A 26,457-nucleotide genomic window follows, 5' to 3' on the forward strand; every position below is an offset into this window, starting at 1 on the left:
AAAAAAAAAAAAAAAAGAACTACCAGATAAGTCTTCAAAGTGGCTGTACCTTTTACATACTTACCAGTAGTCTATTAGGGTTCCAGTTTCTCCCCTGTCCTTGTCATCTCTTGCTATTGTCTGTCTTTCAGATTATAGCTATCTAAGTGGGTATGAAGTCGTGTCTCTGTGGTTTTGATTTTCATTTTCTTAAAAGCTAATCATGTTGAGCAACTTTTTTTGTGTTTGTTTATTGATCATTTTCTTATCTGTTTTGGAAAAATGTCATTTCAGATCCTTTGCCCATTTTTTAACTTGGGTTGTGGTCTTTTTTATTAGACCATAAGAATTATTTATAGATTGTGAATACTTTTTTTAAAAAATCAGATATGTGATTTTCATAATTATTTCTTCCAGTCTATGGATTTTCTTTTCACTCTATTGATGATAGCCTTTGAAGCACAAAGATTTTAAATTTTGATAGCATTAAATTTCTCTCTGTTTTTCTTTTGTCACTTATACTTTTGTTGTTATAGCTAAGAATATTTGGCTTAAACTAAGGTCATGAAGATTTAATCCTATATTTTCTTCAAAGGGTTTGCTTTAGCTTTTATATTTAGGTGTCTGAGTTAATTTTTGAGATGGCATTAGTGAAGGGATCACATTTATTCTTTGGCATGTGAATATGTAGTTGTTGACCCACAAGTTTTGATATGCAATATTTTCATTGCTATTCAATTCTAAGTACTTTGTCATCTCTTTTATGACTATCTTTGATACATAAGTTGTCTAGATTTGGGATTTTTTTCCTTTTCCAACCTATTTGTAATTGTTTTCAGTTAATATTTTTGTAATTGATTTCTCATATAACTGTATTGTTCTCATAGATTATGGTACATATGGTACTAATTCTTTGAGATTTGAAGAGGTTAACCTGTGGTCCAAATATAATGCGGGACTGTAAAAAATGAATATTCACCAGTTGGGTATAATGCTATATCTCTTAGGTAAAGCTTGATAAATTAGATCTCTAAGTCATCTATATCCTTAATGATTTTGTTGAATATACCTTATGTCAATTACTTGATTGAAATGTGGATTTTAAAATCTACCATGATGGTGGAATTCTCTGTTTTTCTCCTTTTGGTTCTGTTTCTTTTTTAATATTCTAATTTTTATTATGGAAAGTTTAAGCATACACAAAAGGAAAGAAAATAGTGTAATCAATTCCTATCACACACCCATCTTGAACCATTTTACTTATATATAGCCCACCTTATTTCATACATTCTATCTCCACTTTTAAGCTTTACCTCCCCAGATTATAAGAAAGTAAAACTTGTATATAACTTACTGTTTTATATACTTAATGTTCAGATTTACTCACATATCTACCACGGTATTTGCCCACCATTTCTTTTTGCATCTAGCCTATCTATAAACATTTTCCTTCTGCCTGAAATCTATATATTATATATTCTATATATTATATCATTTAGTGAAAGTCCTTTAGTGATACATTTTCTCAGTTTTATTTGTTTGAAAATGTTTTTGTCTTGTGCACTTTCTGGAAAATAGTGCAGAACTCAAGTTGACAGTTATTTTTCTCTGAGCTTCTTGAAGATGATATTCCAGTATCTTTTGGCTCCCATTGTTGCTGATGAGAAATGAACAGGAAGTCTAATTTCTGTTTCTTTGTGGATTATCCCATTGGGTGCTTTAAAAACTATCCCTTTTTCTTTGGTAACCTGCAGTTTCACACGATATGACAAAAGTACATCATAAATAATTGAGTGATAGCAATTTCAAGTTATTTGCTTTAAATTTCTTAACATTTTACTTCTAAACAGTGATTAGTGTTCTGCAAACAGCAAAGTACATAGGGAATACTTGCTATTTAAAAACACCCAAAAAAAAATAAATAAAAATAAAATAAAATAAAAACACCCTATGGTAAATCTTTCTGGAGAACACAGTTCATAATTTGTCTGCTTTATTACTTTCTTCTCAAGATCTTGTGTAACTTGATGTAAACAGGCACAGTATACTTTATCTTTCTACAGCACTATTGGAAATCATTATGAAAAATGGAAGCACAGCTGGAAGTAGCCCTCATTGCCGAAAGCCATCAGGTAGTGGTGATCAAAGCAAGCCTAATTGCACAAAGGACAGCACATCTGGTAGTGGTGAAGGTGAAAAAGGCTATACCAAAGACCAAGTAGATGGAGTTCTCAGGTAGGAACAAATGATTTATCTCTCAGTCATAATTGATATTAATGTACGATTTGGATGTTATAATACCTAAAAGAAGTGTTTGAAATATAACTTATTGGAAGAACAGACATTGAGGAATTGAACTCTGGATGTGTCTTATGCTTCATATTCTTTGAAAAATCAGTCTGTGAAGAACCAATTCTATGGAAGATTCTACTTTTTAAAGTAACTTTAAGTTACAAGGCTTCCCCCAAGTAATTTTTTTAAAGAAAAATTATTTTGAGTTTTTTGACACAGTACATTGTTTAGTGATATTGAAAGGATGAAAAATTAATTTGTCTTCTATATAGATGAAAGTGGGAGAATTTCCTATGCGAGAAATATCGAGTGTAATAGCAACAGCATTTTCAGTTTCCTACTTATATGAAGGATAGTTTTAATAGTTCTATTCTTTTTAAGGCTATCTTTGTTATATGCAGATACTATAATGTCCTCTCCTTTTAATATTTTTCTTCGTTTAATTATTGTCTCTGTGTTTTAGTTTTACCTTATGATACACTTCTACTTAAAGCAGAAGAATTAGATAGTGTTGAAAAATTATGAATTAGGTTTTGAGTATCTGACTTTATTAATTTTATAACTAAGAAAAGGTTTTTCTGGGAATAAAATGAAACTTTTAGTTTGAAACACTAGAGAAAAGATTGTTTTGTTTGCTGCTAAAGCTTAAGAAAGCTGTACTGATGTACCAAGGTTACTCTGAGGAAGCTCAAGTTTAAGGATGAAGGATTTTGACTAGTGATTATGATGATTTGCATGGAGAGTGAATTATAGTCTAGTGAACAAACACAAATGAAGAATAGCTAAAACTAGTTAGGAAGTCTCTCATTCGTCCTTTCTTGTCTGTATCTCTTTTAATCTTTTTTCATCCTATTTTTACTTTATTTTCATTTTTTTTACTTACCATAATTTTTCACTGAAATATATTTTGAAATACAGATTGTATTTATTAAGAAAAATGATTTATCACCACATCTTATTGTTTAATCAAATGCCAATATAGTTATATTTTACATTTTTCCCTACATATTTAAATGATAAAGCTTGATTGTAACATTTTATTTGCATGTGATCAAAATGAGAACAAAAGATTCCCTAATCATGGGAAACATGATAAAAGGTTATTTGATTAGCATGAATGGTAGTGAAGCACTTTGAGAATATAAACAATGCTGCTAACCACTTTTATAACTCTTGTACTATGTTAAATGTAGCTGAATAAGTGAGATAAGCAAGAGACTCACTTTTGAATTTCTTTCAGAAAAAAAAACTTTAAGCAAGCAATGTGCTAAAACACATTCCTGGAAAGTACATCCTAAAACAAACTGTATTTTCTTGTAGGGATCACTTTATGTTGGGAGAAAATATTCTCAGTAAAAGATTCAGCGTAGTTAATTGTATTATACTTTTTTTTTTAAAGAATATACAATTACCTATATATTTGTGAGTTCACCAAAAAACTGTAGTTGAAAGTTTCAGAAAATAGGAATCTCCTAAATCTGATGTTATTTTAAAAAAATCTTTATTTCTTCATTTCTGAACCCTATCCTTGAAAGAAGAGTATCTCAACGTGTGGTAGAAATAAAGAAGGAAGAGAAATGACATCTCTGTTGTAGTACTGATTTTATATATATGTGTTGGGAAAGGGGGGAGATGTATGAGTAGATGTGTATATATGGTTCTCCAAATCCTAGGGTACTTGGCATGCGGCAGGGGGACAAATTGGCAATAGAAGAATGAAAGATGATGGTGAAAGTACATACATGTTGTATTTGGTCAGAGTTGGATAAATGGAGACATAAAATGTTGAGGGAGTTTTTGTCTTTTGTCTTCTATTTTCTCTTAAAATTGGAGATGAGGTTGTCTTCAGAGAGTTAAAAGAGAAGAGATGAGATTGAAAGCTTGAAGAGAGTGGCCAAAGTATGGAATATTTGCAGAGGAAAAAAGCAAAGGGAATGGAGAAATTGCTGATTTAGCATTGAGGACCCAGTCACATTTGAGACCATGAATTCTTTGTGAGTAGAAGAATTAGCTTGGTAGCATACCTGTATTAGAGATTGATCCTCTGGTCAATAATTTTATTATACCGTTTTTATTAAATAAATGTAATATTTTTCTTTAGGAGACTAAGTGTGATTGGACCATTTTTTCACAGAATCCCTAAGTTATTCAAAATACTTGTCAGTACCTTATGTAAGAGTTGCTTAGCTGAATCATGCAACAAGCGTTATATTAGCCTTCATAAGTGTTGCTTTAGTGAGGGAATAGATCACCAGCAAACACTTACATGATGTGTTTTTGTTTTTTTCTTTGACCTATACACAGGGGATTTTTCTGAAGAAAGCTATATTATTTTATTGGTTAGCATGGTTTTGCAAGCAAGTTGCTCAGTGACAATTTGGCTCAATGGGGAGAAGCCATGCAATAATACTGCATCCATTGCATAAGGAAAAGCTAGCTTACAGCAAGACTGAAGAAAAAGTGGAACTTTGTAAACCAGTCTTCTGTGAAACTTGGCACTCCTTGTTGACTTTGAGTGGAAGTATATTGAAAAATAATTGAGAAAAAGTTGTCATGGATTGTATTTGAAGATGTTTTTAATATATCATTAAAAAGAGCATTTTATATTTAAAAAATTTATAAGATCAGCATGAAGTCATTAACTGAGGTATCGTTATACTTATTAATTAGGAATATTTCTGTGCAACTATTAAATCATTTAAATTGTGAGAATTTTAATTTAACATTTGATTTGAGCTCCAGTTCTTCAAATGAGAAGAAAATAAATCATTTTGTTAAACTTATAAATAATCCTTTGTTTTAGGAATAAATAAATATTTCCCTAAACAGCAATTAATTTGGAGTCTATTTAAATAATTAGCGGTTGCACATGAAAAAAAGAGAATTGAAAGGTAACCCTCCTCTCCCACCCACTATGCTTTCATGTTCATAAAGAAGATATAAAGACTGAACCCGACATACTTTTCCTCTTGTTGAGCTCCAGAAAGATCCTTTTGGCCTTGTTGTACATTATTTCCTTCTAAGATAGGCAATGTGTTAACCCTTTCTAATTTCTCTTTTAAATTCTTTGGTGAGGCTGGAGAAGGTTGACTCAGAAAGCATCAGACTGTTAAAAGTGTGACATACACATGTTGCCAGTGAAAAGGCACCTGATGAACAACAATATGAATGAAAGTAGATATATGAATGGTAATTTCTCATTCATGTATGACAAATTAGGTGAATGAGTATATTTGTAGCATTTCAATGGACTCAGCCTGTCCATTGGCGATGATGATTTTATAACTGCTGGCTTCTCAAGAATTTCTCCTTTGTTATTATCATGACAAATTTAGTGCAGGGAAGATATGGTAGAGCTGGATACAGCTAGGGATTGATGAAATAATTGTTTTTCCTGTCTATCCTTGTTTTTCTCTGTGGCAGTTCTTAGCTTTATGACCTATATCTAGAGAATTGCAAATTCTAGCCTAGTTTCCCAGTGCTATACAGCAACCCTCTCCTGGGTTGCCTTTTTCTATTGCCCGGCATTTTGTGCTTAGGAACTATCAACCAAACAATTTAGAAGGTTAATCTGGAACATAAATAAACATCTTATCCATCCTACCAAATAGTAATGGCTTTAAGATTTTTTAGTGTTTAATGTATTACTACCTTTTTTTTTCTGCATTTAGGTAGTGTCTGCTGTATTCTTAGCCCTCTTCTTTATCTTACAGTATGTTTTACTTTTGTTAATTATTTCTCTTCTATTCCAAATTGATTTTTGGTACCAAATGCATTTTCATTACAGCATTCATCACCTTTGATCTGAACATAACTTTTTAGATCCCCACCATTTCTGCCTTCAAATTGAAACAGTTGTCCATCTGTCTGTTTATTCATCTGTTCACGTATGGTGAACAAGTCAGAATTTAACTGCCTTCAAAGAGCCTGTAGTCTAGAAGAGTAGTCAGACAAGTAAACAGGCAACGTAGTACACTGTGGTAATTGTTGGATAAGGCCAAGTTCAGAGAGGGGGCACACATAAGAGGAGCATCAAACCTAGGCCTGAGAAACTTGGATTCTTGGAAAAGGAAGAGTAAGCTGAGGTCTGAAGAAGTCGTAGAAACTAGCTAAGCAAGAAGAGAGGAAGTGTTCTGAGCATCAAAAACATTTGTAGATATCTGGGAGGAAAGAAAGTCTGCCTAAATATGATTGAAAGAAAGATTTAGAAAGGAATATGATAGACCACATCTGACAGGAATCCTTTTCTTTTTTTTCTGGTTCTGAGTCAGCAGGATTGTCAAGTTGGACATACTGAGGTTTGAATCCTAACTTGTAAGGGCCTCATTTTTTACCCTGTTTTAAAATATTAATAGCAGGTCTGCCCTTTTGTTCTCTATTTTTTTGCTACTTTATTTTTCTTCAGATGTTTATCACTATATGGTGTACTTTATATTTGTTTATTGCTTGTCTCTCTCCCAGTTGTAAATTTAATGTGATTTGACTGTTTTATTTACTGCTGTAGCATCTGAAGTTGTGCCTAACAGAAAGTATATGGCTAGTAAATTTTTGTTGAGGAAATAAATCCCTATTCCCATCTATTACTTGGTTATGTGATTTTAGGCAGTTTATTTAACTACTCAAAGCTTTGGTTTCCTTATTGGGTAATATAGGAATAACATCTATCCAATGAAGAGTGAGATAATTTGTGTAAATTAATCAGCATAATAAAATTCTACAGTTCTTTATGTGAAATCTTTGGGACCAGATGTAGTGTGGAATTTAGAATTCTTCATATTCTAGAAAGCTAATAAAGGGAATATGGTTGGCCCTTCATACCGGGTTCTGTGTCTGCAGATTCAGCCAACCGTAAATTGAAAATATTTGGGGGGAAAAGTGCAACAATAAAAAATAATGCAAATAAAAAACAGCAACTATTTACATAGCATCTACATTGTGTTAGATATTGTTAATAATCTAGAGATGATGTAAAGTATAAAAGAGGATGTATGAAGTTTATATATGAGTACTGTACCATTTTATATGAGGGACTTGAACATCTGCAGATTTTGGTGTCCAAGATGAGTCCTGGAACCAATCCCCTGTGAATGCTAAGGGATGTCTGTGTATTATATATTATGTTCATTTTAGGGTCTGGGGCAGCAGTCTATAACCAAATAGTAACACTTCTGCTGGAAAACATACAAGTATTTACACTTATATGGGGTAAATGAAGATTCTGTAGTAGATTCACGATTGTTCGGTCAGATTTTGCCTCTAAAAGAGTTCGGGTCAGGTTTTTTGCAATTAAATTTGTTATAGGATAACTTACATTTTCCAGAGCTTTATGGATATTGGAACACGAATATGAGATTCTGGTCCTCTATCTGACACACAGTAGGTGTTTCATAAATGCCGTGTTCTTTCTTTTCCTACACATAGTTTCTACACATATGTGGGAGAGAGAATGATTCTCTACAAAGGTGGGAATTGTTCTCTGTTGTGTTTACTGATATATCTCAAGTGCCTACAACACTGTGTGAGCATAGTTGATGTTCAGTAAATATTATTGACTAATTAATGGAAATGTCATGTTTTTAAAAATAAAACTGACTTTTGTTAGTGTTTTGTTAAAGTATCTAAAGTACGGAAATCCAGTTTTAAGTATTACTATCAAAAAGACTATATAACAGATTTTTATTGCATGATTATAAGAAAATTTACATAAATTTGTATTACCTTTTATTACCTTCTCTTCCCACCTCCCTTTTCATATAACAAACAATGAATGCTTTCATTATATAAAAAAAAACTTAGGCTCATTTACTTCAGAAATATTTATTGAGAACCTATCATGTGCCAAACAGTATGAAAACTAATAGGTTTAATAGTAAACAAACCAAAAAAATTCTTTTATTTGAAAAGTTTCAGTCTTTGCAGTTCTTTTGCTGACAGTGACTACGCCTTTGATCACTTTACCTGATGCTTCCTCTGTCATCAAACCATCTGCACATGAAACATACCTAAAGTTTCAAAGTACTCTCCAGAAATTTTGAAATTTACCGTGGCTTTTGTGAAAGGAAATTACTAGGTTGTGGAACCTAGTTGGCATCCGCAAATACTTATGTTCTCTGCTCCATTCAGAGTATTTCTTGTCCATTCCTAATATACTTTAAAGACTCCAGGCTTAAATCTGTTCCATCTTTAAGGTACAGACTAAGGAATATGCTCATCACAATGGAAATCAGGTGCAAGAAAAATTTTTGAGTCCCACGTTATGTTTTATTATGAGATTTTATCTTTTTCAGAGAGTGATAAAGATAAATTCTCTGTAGCATTACTGGGCTAACTAACTTTGACATTTAAACCACAGGAAACTACACTTTTACTTGTTCTAAACTGTTGCTTTGTTACTTGTTTACATCTATATTATGCAAAAACAGAATTTTTGAAATGTAATGCATATTCATTTTTAACTGTCACACACTTTTGAGGAGTTTCGGAATTTGATAGTATTAAAAATGGTTCTTATCTTCTCTTTTAAGTTACAGTGTATGCTCTGTCCTTTATTCACAATTATTATGGGCTTTGCTTTACTTCTCTGTGGTTCTTATAAATTGCACTAAGGACATTCTCATGGTTTACTCTTCTTAGACTTGGGAAGAGGCTGGAGGAATGGTCTGTGGTCGAAAAAGAGAATGAAGAAAATGAACCCTTAAAGGGATAAGCCATCATTAGATTTTGAGAAAACAATCTACAGATAAAAGATCTTTATATTATTCTAATAAATTAAAAATTAGAGCTATTACATCACCTTCTTCTTTGAAATTTATATTATAACATACTCTCTTGTTCACAGCATAAACAAATGTAAAAATTACTATGAAGTACTTGGAGTTACGAAAGATGCTGGTGATGAAGATTTGAAAAAAGCATATAGAAAGCTTGCTTTGAAGTTTCATCCAGACAAAAATCATGCACCTGGAGCCACAGATGCTTTTAAAAGTAAAGTAAACCTTTTAATGCAATTTTACTAAGATCTTTTTAGAATTCACCTTACAATGTTTCAGAATATTAAATTCTACTTTTGGACTGGTGCATTTAGAGACCAGCACAAGCAAGGGTCCGCAAAATCTCTTAAAACTTCAGTATTAACTTGTTTTTTTGTTTTGTTTTGTTTTGTTTTTTGAGTTGGAGTCTCACTCTGTCTCCCATACTGGAGTGCAGTGTCTCGACCTGCTGGGCTCCGGCGATCTTTCCACCTCAGCCTTCCGAGTAGCCAGAATTACAGGCACGCGCTACCACGCCTGGCCAATTTTTTATTTATTGTAGAGATGAGGTCTTGCCAAGTTGCCCAGGCAGGTCTCGAACCCGCGGACACAGGCAGTCCACTCACCTCAGCCTCCCAAAGCGCAGGATTACAGGCTGAGCCACCGAGCCTGGCTCAGTATTTACTTGTTATACTCAGAGCCTCTCAGATGCATTTTGGCTGGACAAGAGCAACATTCCAGTTTTGCTGTAGTTCTAAATAACTTTTCTAGGTTCTCATGCATGCTTTTGTGTTTACCAGGAACAAGTAGGGTGATTATGGTGCATGCATTCTAGCATGTTGCCATCTGGTTCTACATGAACTAAAAGCAAAATATAATTTTTGTGAGTTTTTAAGGTACACGAGATTGTCCAGAATTAGGATATTAGAATATCTATGTCCCCAGTGTTCTTGTATTTCTATTAAACCTCGTCAATGTTTGCAATTTTTTATGTGGTTCTAACTAATGTGATTTTTTTTCTTTTTAAGGTTGATTTCTTTCTCTTGCCTCCTATTCATCTTTTCTTTGTTTTTCTTCTCAATATGCTTTTACATTTTTGCCAATTTAGTAAACAAATGTTGGTGAACTGATTTTGTAATTTCATGTTTTGTTAAATGCAATTTTATTGCAATAGAACTTCCAGTTCATAGTAAAATGCTTACATTTGTGATTGTTCATTCTTAGTGCATTTGTCATTCATAGAGCTAGTGTATAATGTTTACAATAAAATCCTGGGATCTTAGAATAACAATATCATTTTTAAATGTTTCAAAAAGATAGAAGACTCAATTGATCCTTCATAAAAATACTGTCAAGATTGTTTCCAGGCCAGGCATGGTGGCTCAAGCCTGTAATCCCAGCACTTTGGGAGGCCAAGGTGAGAGGATTGCTTGAACTCAAGGGTTCTAGACTAGCCTGGGCAACTTGGTAAGATCTCGTCTCTACAATAAATCAAAAAATAAGTCAGGGGTGGTAGCACACACCTGTAGTTTCAGCTTCTCGGAAGGCTGAAGCAGAAGGATCACCTGAGCCCAGCAGTCGAGGCAGTGGTAGCCGTGAGCATACACTACAGCCTAGCAACAGAGTGAGACTCTGACTTAAAATAATTTAAAAAAAAGATTGTTTCCAAAACTGTTTTATTTCTTGGAGGAAGTTGTCAAGGAAAATGCATTTGGGAATTAATAATATATTTCAATAAAAGCTGTTACCAAAGTGGTTCTGGCAAAAATAAAATACTATGTGACAGCCAGAGCTTTCTCAGTTACCTTATGAAAAAGTGGCATGTTGAAAGTACAGGAAAAGTTACTTTATTCAAAAACACCAACTTACAAATCACATTTCTGTCAGTTTATTACTTGAAGAATGTATTAAGAAAAGAGTGCCATTATTTTCTGTCCTTCAGGTACCTTATTAAACAAAAATCGTTTTCATTATTAAAAATAATACAGATAACAGCACTTAGGTTAATTTCTAATTCAATAGTATAGAAAGTTGGGAGATTTCCGATGAAATTTTTAAATAGAATATTTATTTAATTTGATTTATTGCTGGGCCTTATTTCTTTCTTTTCATTTTTTAGACAAGGTCTCACTCTGTTGCTCAGGCTGAAGTATAGTAGCTTGATCATAGCTCACTGCAGCCTTGACTTCCTGGACACAAGTGATCCTCCCTTCTCAGCCTTCCAAGTAGCTGGGACTATAGGCATGTGCCACCATGTCTGGCTAATGTTTTTATTTCTTGTAGAGATGAGGTTTCACTGTTGCCCACACTGGTCTCAAACTCCTGAACTCAAGCAATCCTCCCACCTCAGCCTTCCAAAGTGCTGGGATTATAGGTATGAGTTATCGCACCTGGCCTGGAGCCTAATTTCTAAAAGAATTTTAAACTTTTATAAATGTAAAATGCTTTTCATATATATAGACACAGAGTTATAAGAAAAAGCAACTGAAATCTTTAAATAGCTAATTTATTAGCACACATTCTCCCAAAAGTTAAAAAGCATTTCACATTATGAGTTAAAAACATGTAATTTAATTTTTTTTGTGTTTTAAAATATTTTGAGGCCCGGTATGATGGCTCATGTCTGTAATTCCAGCACTTTGAAAGACTGAAGGAGGATTGAGCTCAGGAGTTCAAAACCAATCTGGGCAAAATAGTAAGATGTTGTTGCTAAAAAAAAAAATAAAGAAAGAAATAGCCAGGCATGGTGATTTGTGCCTGTTGTTCTAGCTACTCCTGAGGGTGAGGTGGGAGGATCACCAAGGAGGTCAAGGCTGCAATTAGCTGAGATCATGCCACTGTGCTCTAGCTGGGTGACCTACTGAGACCCTGTCTCAAAAAATCTGTATATATATATATATTTCTGGCAGTGGATTATTTACATGTTTGTGACCTGCTAAGTGATTTCAGTATTAATTCTTTATTAATATTAAGAATGTTAAACTGCTTTTCCCACTGCTATATTGAGGTCATGTTAGCAATATTGGTTTTGGAATAACACTAAGTGTATGCACCTATATTTTTACAGCCTGAGTTGCATTTCGAAGAGGCGAGCAGCATAAATATTCCCCAGGGAAGCCAGCAAGACACTCATTGGGGTTTTACAAAGGTGGTTGTACTTCAGTGTGGTACATTTCAGAATTTAATACTTTGCTTAGCAAAACTAGAAACTTGATATCTATCAACATTCTGGGAAGTGACTCATTTCTAGGGGAGAGGCTCATATTGTTCAATACATACAAGGTTACCTGAAAATCAGAATGCCAGTTTTTAGGCCCAGAGAGGATTCAAATAGAAAATTGGTAGATAAGCCCATTTTTCATTGAATGGAAACTATATAGAATACCCAAGTTGTAATCCACAGATGCTTGGTAAGTAGTGGTAGTAAATTAGAAAATATTATAGCTAGTGTCATCACACAGAAATGGTAGATTTCATTCATTTACACAGTATCTTTGCATTACCTTCTGAATCATCTTATTTTATTTTTAACCAGTTGATTTTTTTAAATACTATGCTGTTTATCTCTAAGCAAAGATAATACTTTTTGTCTTTTTTGTAACTTTTTAGATTGATTGCTCTATAATTACAGAACTACTTTTCTCCAGAAAGTGGAAACCACTTGCTTTTTATTTTCTCCAAGATTAGAAAAAGAAGAGGTAATTAGTTTAGGGAATTAAATTAAATAGAAGAGTTGTTTTCATTTGTGTGTTTTGTAAAGCTTTAAAAATAACAGATTGCTCTCAAGGAGAGTGGACTAAAAAACTTACAAGTTCATGTGGCTGTTTCATCTTTCCAGTTAGGATTATAAGTTTTCCAAGCAGGGAATATTTTATTTACATGTAGAATGACTTGCACAGTGTATGTAAACATATTTTTAAAAAATATTTTAATGAAGTGAATTTCTTTCCTTTTCTCTGATGTAGATGTCTTCAAAACATACCCAGTCTACATTGTCTTCAAAGGTTCCAAAGTTTTTCAGAGACTCTTTGAATCGAACCTGTGCCTATTGACATATACATGAATGTAGTAACAGGGGCATGGACTAGCTGCTTATGTGTTTGTTTGAGAAATAATAGTGGATCAGATACTGTTCATTGTGTTAGGGCTGCTAGTTCAATGTTAACATTTAAGATGTATCTTTAAGAATAAAGAATTTTGATTCTACCATTTGGGCTATTTCTCATATAGAAATATAGTAAAAGAATATGAGATATCCTCCTCCTCAAAGAATTTATAATTCATAAAGGGGAGATAAATCTCACATGGAACTTTTGTGACTTAACTAGCACTTAACAAACATTTTATAGTTTTTCATTTCCACTTTTAAGTTTAATAGTTATTAAAAATGTCATGAAATAGTCAGGGGAACAGTGTCATCTTCATCTCACAAATAAGAAGATAGAGACTCAGGTGAACTTACCCAGGATCTCCCAATAGACCAACGAAAACATAGACTAAAAATGTCTGAAGAAAAATCAGAAAGATGAAGTACTATTGTTATCAGAATAATTGGAGAAGCCTTCATTTAGTACGTGAGAATTAAGAGTTTTCCCTAGAGATTAGTATGATTTCTATGGTTAGAGAAAAGAGGGAGTGGTAAAAGCTTGGCAGTGGGAATGAGACAGATGATTTAAAAATTAATGAGAACTACCACTTTCAGAAAGATAGGATAAATATACTTTTCCTATTTCCTCTTACTAAGTACAACTGAAAACCTTGAACATTATATATAAAATAAATAAAATAAACATAGAAACACTGAAAGGTAAAGAGAATGAGGTGGACACACTAGGAACCTCAAGACTCAAAAAACAACAGAGCAGTGAATTGATTTTTTTTCCCCCTTATATATCCCAGATTGGGTGCTGGAACAGCGTGCAGCCTGAAAACACCAATGGACCTAGACAAAAAAGCCCTGAGAAAAGCCTGCTTTCTCTAGACAAACAGTAGCCACTCTGCTGCAGCCAAATTCTACAAAAAAAATTGTGGCCCCATTCTGACCCACACTAACAAATGCTGAGTAGAGAGCCTGGACTACCACCATCTCAACCTTGTAGTAAAATGCTCTAAGCCCCCTGCTGGGTTGGTAATAGAGAAGGTTTGAGTAGGGAGCTTGGACTTTCATTTATGTTGGGTATTAAGGAAGGTTCCCCCTTCTCCCCTTTCCCCACAGTGTCAGTGGAAATCATGTAGGGAGTCTGGACTTCTAACTCCACCAGGCAGTAAAAATATACCCATTATCCCTGCTAGAGTAGGATCAGAGGTAGCCTACTATAAAGTCAGGACTTTCTTCATTATCCAGAGGTAACAAAGCCATTTCCTCATGGTGTAAGTGAAGCTACATAGAGAATGGTAATGAAGCATTTCTTTTCCTCCTACCCAGGGAGGTATAAGTGGAGGCGTAATAGGGAGCTGGAAGTCCGATATCTGCTTAGCAGTAATGAGAGCCCTTACCCTTGGGTGCCTTCAAAGGCAAAGGGGGAAACCTGGACTTCTGCTTCTTCTTGAGAGTAATGAGATGGCATTCCCCTTTTCTCTGCTGAGGTAGTATTAGAGAAAGCCAGTTAAAAGATTTAAATATGATTCACAGTCTCATCAGATAACACCAAAAATTACCAAGTTTCTATTGAAAATCATTTGTCAGTTCAAGCACCAGAAAAATCTCAAACTGAATAAAAAACATCAATCATTGTTGCCTCCATGAAAATGACAGAAAAGTTAGAATTGACTAGCAAAGATTTTAAAACAGTCATCATATAAATGTTTTAATGAGTGATTGCAAATATGCTTGAAACAAATTATTCAATAATTTGAAAAATACTTATTATCCTATCTGAACACAGAGAAGATAGACTGAAAAAAAATAAGAAAGAACGTAGCCTCAGAGATAGGTGGGAATATAACAAAAGATCTAGTATCCAGGTCATTGGTATCCTAGAAGGAAGGTAGAAAGAAGGCAGAGCAGAAAAAATTCTCAAAAAATTAAAGGTTCAAAACCTGCCAAATTTGGCAGAAGTTATAAGCCTATAAATTCAAGAAGGTGAATGACCACAGAAAAATCCAAAGAAAGCCACACCATAGTTAAACTTTTGAAAACTGAAGACAAAAATTCTTGAAAATAGCAAAAGATAAATGGTACCTTACCTATAGGGGAAAAGCAATTTGACAACAAATTTCACATCTGAAACTATAGATGCCAGAAGGAAATGGCACATTTTTCAAGAGCTGAAAAAAAAAAAAAAAAAAGACTGTTAACTTAGAATCCTATTCTCAGCAAAAATATCCTTCAGGAATGAAGAGGAAATCAAGACATTTTCAGATGAAGAAAAAATAGAGAATTTATCATTAGCAGGTATACCTTAAAAGATTAGCTAAAGGAAGTACTCTAAACAAAAGGAAACATAAAGGAGACATGGCATATCAAGAAGAGAGAAAGAACATGGTACTCTGGTCTTGTTTGTGTCCCTCCAAAATTCATATCTTAAAACCTAATCACAGATGTAATGGTATTACAAGGTGGGGTCTTTGGGAGATGATTTCACCATGTGAGAACACAGATTGAAGGTACCATCTGTGAAGCAGAAAGCAGGCCCTCATCAGACACCGAATTTGCCAATGCCTTGATCAAAACCTCTGCAACTGTGAGAAATAAGTTTATAAGCTACTGAGTTTATGGTATTTTGTTATAGCATCCTGAATGGACTAAGACACATTGTAAACAAAAATATGAATAAATACAATATACACTGCATCGCCTCTTGAGTTTCTAAATTTTATTTGACATTTGAAGCAAAATTATTACATTGTCTGATATGGCTTTAAATGTATGTAGAGAAAATATAAGGCAATTATAAATGGGACAGGATAAAAGGAAGTAAAGGGAGGTAACTGTTCTACACTTTCCTCAAACTAGTAAAATGATAACACCAGAAGTGTGATATGTATATATAATGTGTGTAAAAATACCTACAGCAACCACTTAAAAAACTACACAGAGATAATACACTTAGGAAATACTGCAGATAAAATGAAATGGAATTCTAAAATATGTTCAATTAACTAATGGGAAGTCAGGAAAAAGAAAACAAATGAAAAATAGAACAGAAAACAAAAAATTGGCAGCTGACTTAAACCCTAACTTATCAGTAATTACATTAAATGTAAATGATCTAAATATACCAATTAAAAGGTAGTGTCAGAATGAATTTAAAAACAATTTCACTGTACGCTGTCTGAAGGTAAAGAGACCGAAAAAGATACATCATGCAAATGTTAATTAAAAGAAAGCAGGAGTTGCTATATTAGTATAAGATAAGGTAGACTTTAGAGTAAAAAGAATTACCAGAGAGGTAGATTATATTGAATGATAAACAGGGCAATCCTCCAAGAACACATAATGATATAAATGTGTATGTACAAAAGGCAGTTACAAATACATAAAGCCTAAACTGGTAGAACTGAAAGGAAAAATAGACAAATTTACAAATATAGTTGGAGACTTCAACAATTCTCTCTCAAACATTTTTTTTTTTTTTTTTGAGGCGCGATCTCACTCTGTCGCTCGGGCTGAAGTGCAGTGACATGATCATGGCTCACCACAGACTTGACCTCCTGGGCTCAGGTTATCCTTCTGCCTCAACCTCTTGAATAACTAGGACTACAGAAGTGTCACTGCACCTGGCTAATTTTTAAAATTTTTTGTAGACACAAGATCTCACTATGTTGCCTAGGCTGGTCTTGAATTTCTGGGTTCAAGCAATCCTCCACCTCAGTGTCCCAAAGTGTTGGGATTACAGGCATGAGCCACTGTGCTGGCCTTCTCTCAACAGTTGATAGAACAATTAGAAAATTCCATATCCAGCAAGGATATGGAAGCACTAACAACCACTATCACCCAACAACATCTAATAAACATTTGTAGAACATCCCATTCAACAACAACAGGCTATAAATTATTTTCAAGTACCCACAGAACACACACCAAGATAGGCCTTATTTTGTGTCACAGAGTAAATGTCCACTAATATAAAATACTGAAATCATATGGATTTGTTCTCTGACCACAAAGGAATCAAAGTAGGAATCAATAACAAAAATAATGGGGCTCAATCACTTGGAAACTGAACAACATACTTCTAAATAATAGTAGGTCAAAGAGGAGGTCTCAAGACAAATTTTAAAAAATATATTATGTACTACATATATAGTAAACTGCAACATATTAAAACTGGGAGCAGCTAAAGGAATGCTGAGAGGAAACTTACAACACTAAATGCATATGTTAGAAAAGAAGAACAGTCTCAAATCAATTATCCAGGCTTCCACCTTGCAAACCTAGGGAAAAGATAACAAGATAAACCCAAAGCAAGTAAAAGAAAGGAAATAATAACAGTGGAAATCAATAAAATTAAAAACAATAACAATAGTGAAAATCAATGCGATGGAAAACTCGTTCTCTGAAAAGATCAATAAAACGGAAAGTTCCAAAAAGATGAGAAAGTAGAAATGACCATTATGAGAAATGGCATAAGCATGGATATCACTACAGACATCAAAAGTATAAGAGAATATCATGAACAGTTTCATACATAACGAGTTAGATGAGATGGACCAATTCTTTGAAAAATATGAATGATCACAACTCAGTCTGAAATTGATAGTGTGAATAGCTCTATAGAACTGCTATGGTTTGGATATGGTTTGTTTGTTCCTATCAGAACTCATGTTGAAATTGGATCCTTAATGTGATAGTGTTGGGATATGGGGCCTATTGGCATACCTAGGTTTGGGTTATGGAGACAGAATTCTCATGAATGGCTTAGTGCTGTTCTCATAGTAGTGAGTGAGTTCTTGCTGTCATGAAAATGTATTAGTTCTCGCTCATGAAAATGAATTAGTTTCTGGGAGAGTATGTTACAAAACCAGGACACCCTTCAGATTTTCCCCCTTTGCGCATCTGCTTCCCTTCTGATCTCCTCCACCGTGTTTGATGCAGAATGAAAACCCTCATGACAAGCCAGGTTCATGCCCTTGAACTTCTCAGCATGCAGAACCCTGAGCTACATAAACATCTTTTTAAAATAAATTACTGGCTGGGTGCAGTGGCTCAAGCCTGTAATCCCAGCACTTTGGGAGGCTGAGGCGAGAGGATTGCCTGGGACCAGAGGTTTGAAATCAGCCTGGGCAACTTGGTGAGACCTCATCTCTACAATAAATCAAAAAAATTGGGCCTGGTGGCTCGTGCCTGTAGCTCCAGCTACTTGGAAGGCTGAGGCAGAAGGATTACCTGAGCCCAGCGGTCAAGGCTGCAGTGACTGAGCGTGCCACTGTACTCCAGCCTGGGCGACAGAGTGAGACTTCAACTCAAAAAAAAAAAAAAAAAAAACTAGCCATGCTCGGTGGCTCAGCCTGTAATGCCGCGCCTTTGGGAGGCTGAAGTGAGTGGATTGCCTGAGCCCGCGGGTTCGAGACCCGCCTGGGCAGCGAGACCTCATCTCTACAACAAATCAAAAAATCAGCCGGGCGTGGTAGCGCATGTCTGTAATTCCGGCTACTCGAAGGCTGAGGTGGAAGGATCACCGGAGCCCAGCAGGTCGAGGCTGCGGTAGCCGGGAGCGGCCACTGCACTCCAGTCTGGGTGACAGTGACTCAAAAAAAAAAAAGAAAAAGAAATTACTCAGTCTCGCGTATTCTTGTATAGCGATGTAAAATAGACTAGAGACAAAACTGTTCAGTAAATTAAATTTGTAATTATGAAACTCCCTGAAAAGAAATCTCCAGGTTCAGATGCTGTTACTGGAGAATTCTGCCAAACTTTTAAGGAAGACTTCAAATCACTTCTGCATAATCTCTGCCAGAAAGTAGAAGAGGAGGAAACATTTTCCAATTTATTTTAAGAAATAAGTTCTACTCTGCTATCAAAACCAAAGACACTACAGAAAAGAAAACTCAGACCAATATCCTTCATGGAATAAACCCTTTAACAAAAAATCAGAATTTTCCAGTATATTAAAATAATTATACACCCTGACCAAGTGAAGTTTATTTCAAGTTTGCAAAGATGGTTTACTATGTGAATATCAATCACTGCAATCTACTGTATTAATAGGCTAAAAAAGAAAAATCCCACGACTGTATTAACCAGTAGAGTAAAAGAATTTGAAAAATTATAGCACCCATTCATGATTTTTTTAAAAACTTTCAGAAAAATAAGAATAAAAGGGAACTACCTTACCTTGATAAGAGCAACTACAGAACATCTACAAATAACTTACTTACTGGTGAAAGACTGAATACTAAAGATAAGGAGCAAAGCAAGAATGTTGTAGTGCAGGAAGTTATAGCCACTGCGTTAAGAGAAGAGGAAATAAAAGGCACACAGATTGGAAAGGAAGAGATAAGACTGTCCCTATTTGCAAATGTCATGATTATGTAGAAAATCCCAGGAAATCTATAAACTTCTATAACTACTAAGTGAATTCTATGTGATATCAGAATACGAGATAAACATACAAAAACTAATTTCTGTATACTAGCAATGAACATGTAGATGCCAAAATTAAAGGTACATTACTATTTACAATTAAAAAAAAGAAATACCTTGGTATAAATTTAACAAAACTTGTATAGGATTTTTATGCTGAAAACTATACAATATTGATGAAAGAAAACAAAAAATCTAAATAAATGGAATGAGATATTATGTTCATGGATTGGAAGACTCAACATAGTAAAGATGTCAGATCTTCTCAAATTGACATACAGGAGGTTATGTCAAAATCTCAGCAAGAATTTTTTTTTTCCAGATAGAAACAAGTTTATTTTAAAACTTATATGGAATGCAAAGAAACCTGAATAGCTAAAAACAATTTATTAAAAGAATAGAGGGCGAGTAATCAGTGTACCTGATTTCAGGACTTACTATATAAAGTAACCAAAACTATGTGGTATTAGTAGAGGGCAGACACATAGATTAGTAGAACAGGATAGGGAACCCAGAAATAGACCCATACACATATACCCAACTGATTTTTTGACAAAGATACAGAAAAAAAAAAACATCTCATGGAGGAAAGACAACCTTTTCAGCAGTTGGTTTTGGAGCAGTTGGACATCCACAGGCCAAAAAATTAACCTTGACGAAAAGTATCACAGTTTATATTTAAAAAAAAAAAAACTAAAAATGGATCATGAATGTAAATATAAAACAACACTTTTTAACTTATCAAACAATTATCTTTAGGATCTAGAGCTTAGCCACAAAAGCACAGTTCATAAAAGGAAAAGTTGTTAGGTTGGACTTTACAATTTTTTAAAATGTTTGCTCTGCCCTATAAGAGGATGAAAAGACAAGCTACAAAATGGGAGATAATATGTGCCATGCACATCTCTGACAAAGGACTAGTATCTAGAATATATAAAGAACTCTCAAAACTGAGTAGCAAAATGACATTTCAATTAGAAAATGGAATGATGAAGAGTCATTCTACTGAAGATGATATACAGAGGGCAAATATGCACATGAAAAGATTTTTAACCTTATTCTGTAGCCATGAGATAAATGCAAAATAAAACTAAAATAAGATATCTCTACACACACCTATCAGAATGGCTAAAGTGAAAAATAGTGACCATACCAAATGCTGGTACAGACACAGAGAATAGAATACTTGTACATTGTTGGGATATATAGTGACATAGCCATTCTGTACAACAATTGGGCAGTTTCTCAAAAAACTAAGTATTGAGCTACCTTACAACTCAACAGTGCACTTCTGGGCATTCATCCCAGAGGAACAAAAATTACATTTATACATAAACCTGTATGTGAAAAACTGGAAGCAACCTAGATGTTATTCAGTGATTAAACACACATGGAATACTACTAGTAATAAAAAGGAATGAGCTGTTGGTACATACAACAATCTGGGTCTTCAGAGAATCATGCTGATTAAAAAAGATCCAAAAGTTTTCATTCAGTTTATACCACAGTTACATAATATAATCCCATTTATATGCTGTAATTATTTCATAAATATAACATTCTTGAAATGATGAAATTATAGAAATGGCTTTCAGGGGTTAAGGTGGGGGTTGAGGGAAAGGAGATGGATATGGTTATAAAAGGCAGAATGAAGGTGGTGATAGGAATGGTCTACATCCTGACTATATCAATGTCAATATCCTGTCATATTGTACTATAATTTTGCCAGATATCGCCATTAGGAAAAATTAGGTAAAAGGTACAGGGGAATCTCTGTATTATTTCCATTACTACATGTGAATCTGTAGTTATCTCAAAATAAAAAAGTTTAAAGAAAAATAAATGAAGTGGGAGGTACCTTTTGGTGAAATAAGTACAATGAGATGGACATGTATTTTGTAAGACTTTTGAATACCAGAATAAATTGTGGATATAATTTTTTAGAAAATAAGGAACTGCAAAAACCATCTTGATTATATAGGTTTAACACAATGTAAATGAATAGAAAATTACTGTCATCACAGTATATAAATTGCCTTATTGCACACAGTTATAGATTATGATAGTATTTTACATATATCCTGTAAAATTCTCCATGTTTGGAAATCATTTTTTTGTAAAAGCCTTAAAAATAGAGTTGGACTGCCTATATATTTATAGTTTTAAAAATAATAGCATTATGAAATTATATGAAGTAGCTTATTTAGCTTACAGACATTAAATTCTAAAACTGATATTGGTACTGGAAGTACAATTTTAGCAGAGATTGATAGATATGCCTCTTTTTTTAGGGATAGGTTAATACCTTGGTATTGTTTGTAAGTTCCTTGTTCGGATCTTGGATTATGCTGTTATTAAAATAACATAAATGTGAGTCACATATCTCTTTGAGAATATTAAGTATCTCTTGAGAAAGAAGGACCATCCACCTAGTTTTTCATACAGCAGGGTTTACAGACATCTGAAAGCTATCTCTAAATCCCAGTTTTAAGAAGCAATGTTAGAAGAAAATACCCAAAGTATTTATATATAATTAATTTCAGTGTAATGTAAAATCATCCAAAAACATCTCACTAATGAGCGTCTGCTTGCTTGGATAGTACCAATGGCAGTCACCACATGGGATCCAAAATATATTTCCAAATAATCCTATATTGTAAGAGGCTTACAGTTTACTTTGAGAAACAAGATGTATTTATGAGGTGATTAATTATTAGAAGTGTCAGAATAAGAGTAGGGTAGTTCCTGCATTTAGATTCAAAGCATGACGGCTTTTGTAAATTACTTTAAGAAGACATTCTGATAACAGTACACTATTGCCTCTTTTAGACATAGAACTATGAGGTGGGAAATATAATTATTTATTTATAAATAAACATGAAAAGTGAGTAGGAAAACTGAAGATCATCTGCACTTATTTAAAAACTAATTCAAACTTTATGCTGGACCTTGGAGTTGTTGCTGTGAAAACATAAACACAGTCTCTGCTTTCATGGAGTTTACTGTTTTAAGGAGAATAAATTATTTAAGAATAGAATAAATGAATAGTTCATTCGGGCATTAATGTGCCAAAAAAAAAAGAAAAGAAAGAAAGCTTTATGTTGTATGCTGCATAGAGTAAAGAGAGTATTCTTACTGTGCTAAGAAGAATTTGACCTTTTTGAGTCTCAGAGTCCTCATCTGTAAAGTAGGGATAATACTGGATAATGTAATAAAGTATCAGACACAAGCCTGGCAGTTAATAGGTAATCAATAAACAGTAGTCACTGCTATTATTATTGTTTGAACAACTTGATGAATGGCTAGATTAAGGTACTTAAGGAAGAGGCAGGAGTTTAGGAGATGGAGCACAATATTAAGAAAGATGGACATTCCTTTGTTTCCAAGGCAGTAGGGAGACTTGCCTGTCTAGTATAAAAAGTTGTACTGAAAGATAATGTGTGTAATTGCAAACACTGTATAACAACTTTAAAAGAAAGTACTACTCTTTTACAGTTTTCCTGATTAGTTTCAAGTAGTTTTTTCTTTTAAAAAAATGACAGTGGCTTTCATATGGGGTAATATTTTTATATAAAAGCTTTACTTACCAGCTTTTACTACTTTTTCAGAGATTGGAAATGCTTATGCTGTTTTAAGCAATCCAGAAAAACGAAAACAGTATGACCTCACAGGCAATGAAGAACAAGCTTGTAACCATCAAAACAATGGCAGATTTAATTTCCACAGAGGTTGTGAAGCTGATATAACTCCAGAAGACTTGTTTAATATATTTTTTGGTGGTGGATTTCCTTCAGGTACTTTAATGTGAATTATAGATATTTTATTTTATGAGCCTAAAGATTCTTACCTCCAGTTATATAATTTAGAGATTTATCTACCTTCTTCCCTACCTTTCTTGTAGTGTTATCTTCCTGTGATGGTTTTTCATGAAGGTGGGAGAATAATGTTAGGGTTATTACTTTTACTATAGCCTGCCTTTTTCCTAGGACATATTTTAATTTTAAAAAATGAAGAGTGCAGAGGTTCTGTATTTTTTTTATTTTTTATTTTTTATTTTTTTGAGTTGGAGTCTCTGTCGCCCAGACTGGAGTACAGTGGCCGCTCCCGGCTACCGCAGCCTCAACCTGCTGGGCTCCGGTGATCCTTCCGCCTCAGCCTTCCAAGTAAGCTGGAACTACAGGCACGCGCTACCACACCTGGCTAATTTTTTGATTTTTATTGTAGACATGAGGTCTCACCAAGTTGCCCAGGTGCGTCTCAAACCCACGGGTTCAGGCAGTCCGCTCACTTCGGCCTCCCAAAGCGCGGAATTACAGGCTGAGTCACCGAGCCCGGCCTTATTTTATTTTTGAGTTGGCGTCTCGCTGCCCAGGCGGGTCTCGAACCCGCGGGCTCAGGCAATCCACTCACCTCAGCCTCCCAAAGGCGCGGGATTACAGGCTGAGCCACCGAGCCCGGCTTGAGATTCTGTATTTTATATAAATGTAAAACATAAAGCTGAAGAAAGGGATTGTAAGCAGAAAATTTAGTGGTGATTTCTCAGTTAAGAACTTTTACAGTTATAGAAGATATTTGATACCCTAAATGACTATTTGACATTGGTTCTTTGGAAAGCTTTGTAAATATTTTTTAAATAACATAGTTTGCTAATTTAGGTGTATGTGGAGGTCCTTATCTCTAGTTTCATTTAAATAGTAAAAAGTCTGATTCATAGGTTATATATAAAATATATATTTAGGGTTTTTACTATATTGTGATAGAAATGAACCACACTATTAGTGAATATTTATTTAGTGTTACTACTAAATGAATAGAAATGAACCACACTATCAAAGTGAAATGTTTATTTAGTGTTACTACTAAATGAATAGATTTTTATGGTACCAACATAAGAGATGTTGAATTCTTCTTACATTTATGGTAGGTTTTCGCTTAATGTCGTTGATAGGTTCTTGGAAACTAAGCACAACAATGTGCTGTATTACCATAGGCTAATTGATATAAATGAGAGTTAAGTTCCTATGTCATACAGTATGCTGTTTTTGTTTAAAGTTACAATTTCTAAGAATCTATCGATGATGATGGGTGAGGATTTACTGTAATGTGAGTTGTTTGTGTGGAAATTAATTTTCTTTGTGGCTCCTCTAAAATGCTTAAAATTATAGTTTTAGTCTTATTTACAACATTCACTTGAGGTGCGAAGTTAAACATCCCTTTCAAAATTAGGAGAATCTTTATAAATGTAGCAATATAATTTGACCTGGTAGCCATCTCTGAATATCATTGAGGAAGGTTGTGGTCATTGATAGACCATTTTGCAAAGAATTCTTGAAGGAAAGAAAATATATGAATAGAAATTAACAACTGAAAATATATCTTGTGTTTTGACATATTAGAGTATATAATTACCTCTTACTGAAAAAAATATTAAAACTACTAAGTTTGACTGAAAATATATTAGGAACCATCAAATATTTCAGGCAATAGTACATTTTTTTTTCCTGATAGTTGATTTGCAGTTCTTTTGCTGGTTGTAACATAGTTTACTTTGTCAGTGGTAGTCATTTCTGATTGGTTGCCTTATCTGAAAACAACTTGAATATTTGTCAGGTAAAGAATGTTTGAATAAATTGTCCATTTACTCATGATATATTATGCAGCTATTTTTTAAAAAATGAATTACAGTCATATCTTTTGATATCTAGAGATGTTTGTATTACATTAATAAATGCAGAAAGCAAAGGTCCATAGCTATTGATTCAACATTCTTAAAAACAACCAACCACAATAAAAGTCCTCTCTGTGTGTAAAGGAACTGTTACTCAAATTTTCATAAAGAAGAAACTTCTATTTGACTTTAAAGGAAGCAGACTCTGGGAAGACTCATTCCTATTTCTGTCCAGTCTTCACTCACAAGAGGAGAGGGCAATAAGCATTAACTATTCAAAATAAACATGTATTACTTTAGTACTTTTTACAAATTGAAGAAAAATAGAAAATGTAATTTTTCTGATCATAATTTCACTCCCTAGCTTAACCTTACTTTTAATTTTCTAGGTAGTGTACATTCATTTTCAAATGGACGAGCTGGTTATAGCCATCAACATCAACATCGACATAGTGGACATGAAAGAGAAGAAGAAAGAGGAGATGTATGTTTATAATATTAGAAATCACAAAATGACAAATATCAGCTCAGGAAAAGCAATTAGAGTCTGAAAATAGTGAAGTTGTTTTAGGAAATAATGAGTTTTATTTTATCAGAGGTGTTCAGTAGAGACTAGAAAATCCCTTAGGGATATTGTAGGAACAGGAGTAGAGGTCAGGGTTGGGAGTGTTGGGCAATATGACCCTATTCAGATTTGTTATTCTTTGATTCTAAGGAAGGTGCACCACACTTTGCATGTTTTGAAGGAAACATGTTGTCAGTCCTAAAGAATTTAGAATTAGAACTGGAAAACTTAAATTAGAGGTAACTTTCCTTGTTCTAATGCAGTTATACCTAATTGCCTAAAGCAATTAGATTACACGAAGTAGAAAGGTAAATGGAAAGATTACTAGACTAGAAATTAAAAGGCTGGGCCCCAGCTCTGCCACTCTTCAATTCCCATCTTCTACCCTCAAATTCAAGGTAAAAATAGTTTTACAACCTGCAACATTCTATTGATAGAGTGTGTGTGTGTGTGTGTGTGTGTGTGTGTGAGAGAGAGAGAGAGAGAGAGAGAGAGAGAGAGAGAGAGAGAGAGAGAGAGAGAGAGAGAGAGGAGAGAGGAGAACTTACTCATCTGTAAAATTAGATCTAGTTATATCAGTGTTTTTCAAGTCAGAATTTCCTGGTGATGTGCCTGGAAAGTTATATTTTTAAGAATCACCCTAGGAGGTTGGTATGATTAGGCAGATTTGAAAGCACTG

The 26,457-nt window shown here is 34.0% G+C and overlaps 1 protein-coding gene across 3 annotated transcripts in view; it reads left to right on the forward strand.

The window, feature by feature from the left end:
* Positions 1-26,457, forward strand: part of DNAJB14 (DnaJ heat shock protein family (Hsp40) member B14) — a 45,378-nt gene that overhangs the window by 13,130 nt on the left and 5,791 nt on the right. The window contains exons 2-5 of one of the 3 annotated variants that reach the window (XR_002481725.1): positions 2,043-2,214; positions 7,592-7,647; positions 9,110-9,255; positions 23,154-23,321. Coding sequence is in view for 2 of the 3 variants with exons in the window: in XM_008053924.1 (XP_008052115.1) it covers positions 2,043-2,214; positions 9,110-9,255; positions 23,154-23,339; positions 25,603-25,697 (599 nt within the window). In the remaining variant the exon portion in view is untranslated. Of the gene's footprint in view, positions 1-2,042; positions 2,215-7,591; positions 7,648-9,109; positions 9,256-23,153; positions 23,340-25,602; positions 25,698-26,457 lie in introns of those variants that run through there. The other 2 variants (XM_008053924.1, XM_008053925.2) reach the window with 2 other exon arrangements.

The sequence above is a fragment of the Carlito syrichta genome, unplaced genomic scaffold (assembly GCF_000164805.1).
Source record: "Carlito syrichta isolate Samal-C Ts95f unplaced genomic scaffold, Tarsius_syrichta-2.0.1 Scaffold288870, whole genome shotgun sequence".
Lineage (NCBI taxonomy): Eukaryota > Metazoa > Chordata > Mammalia > Primates > Tarsiidae > Carlito > Carlito syrichta.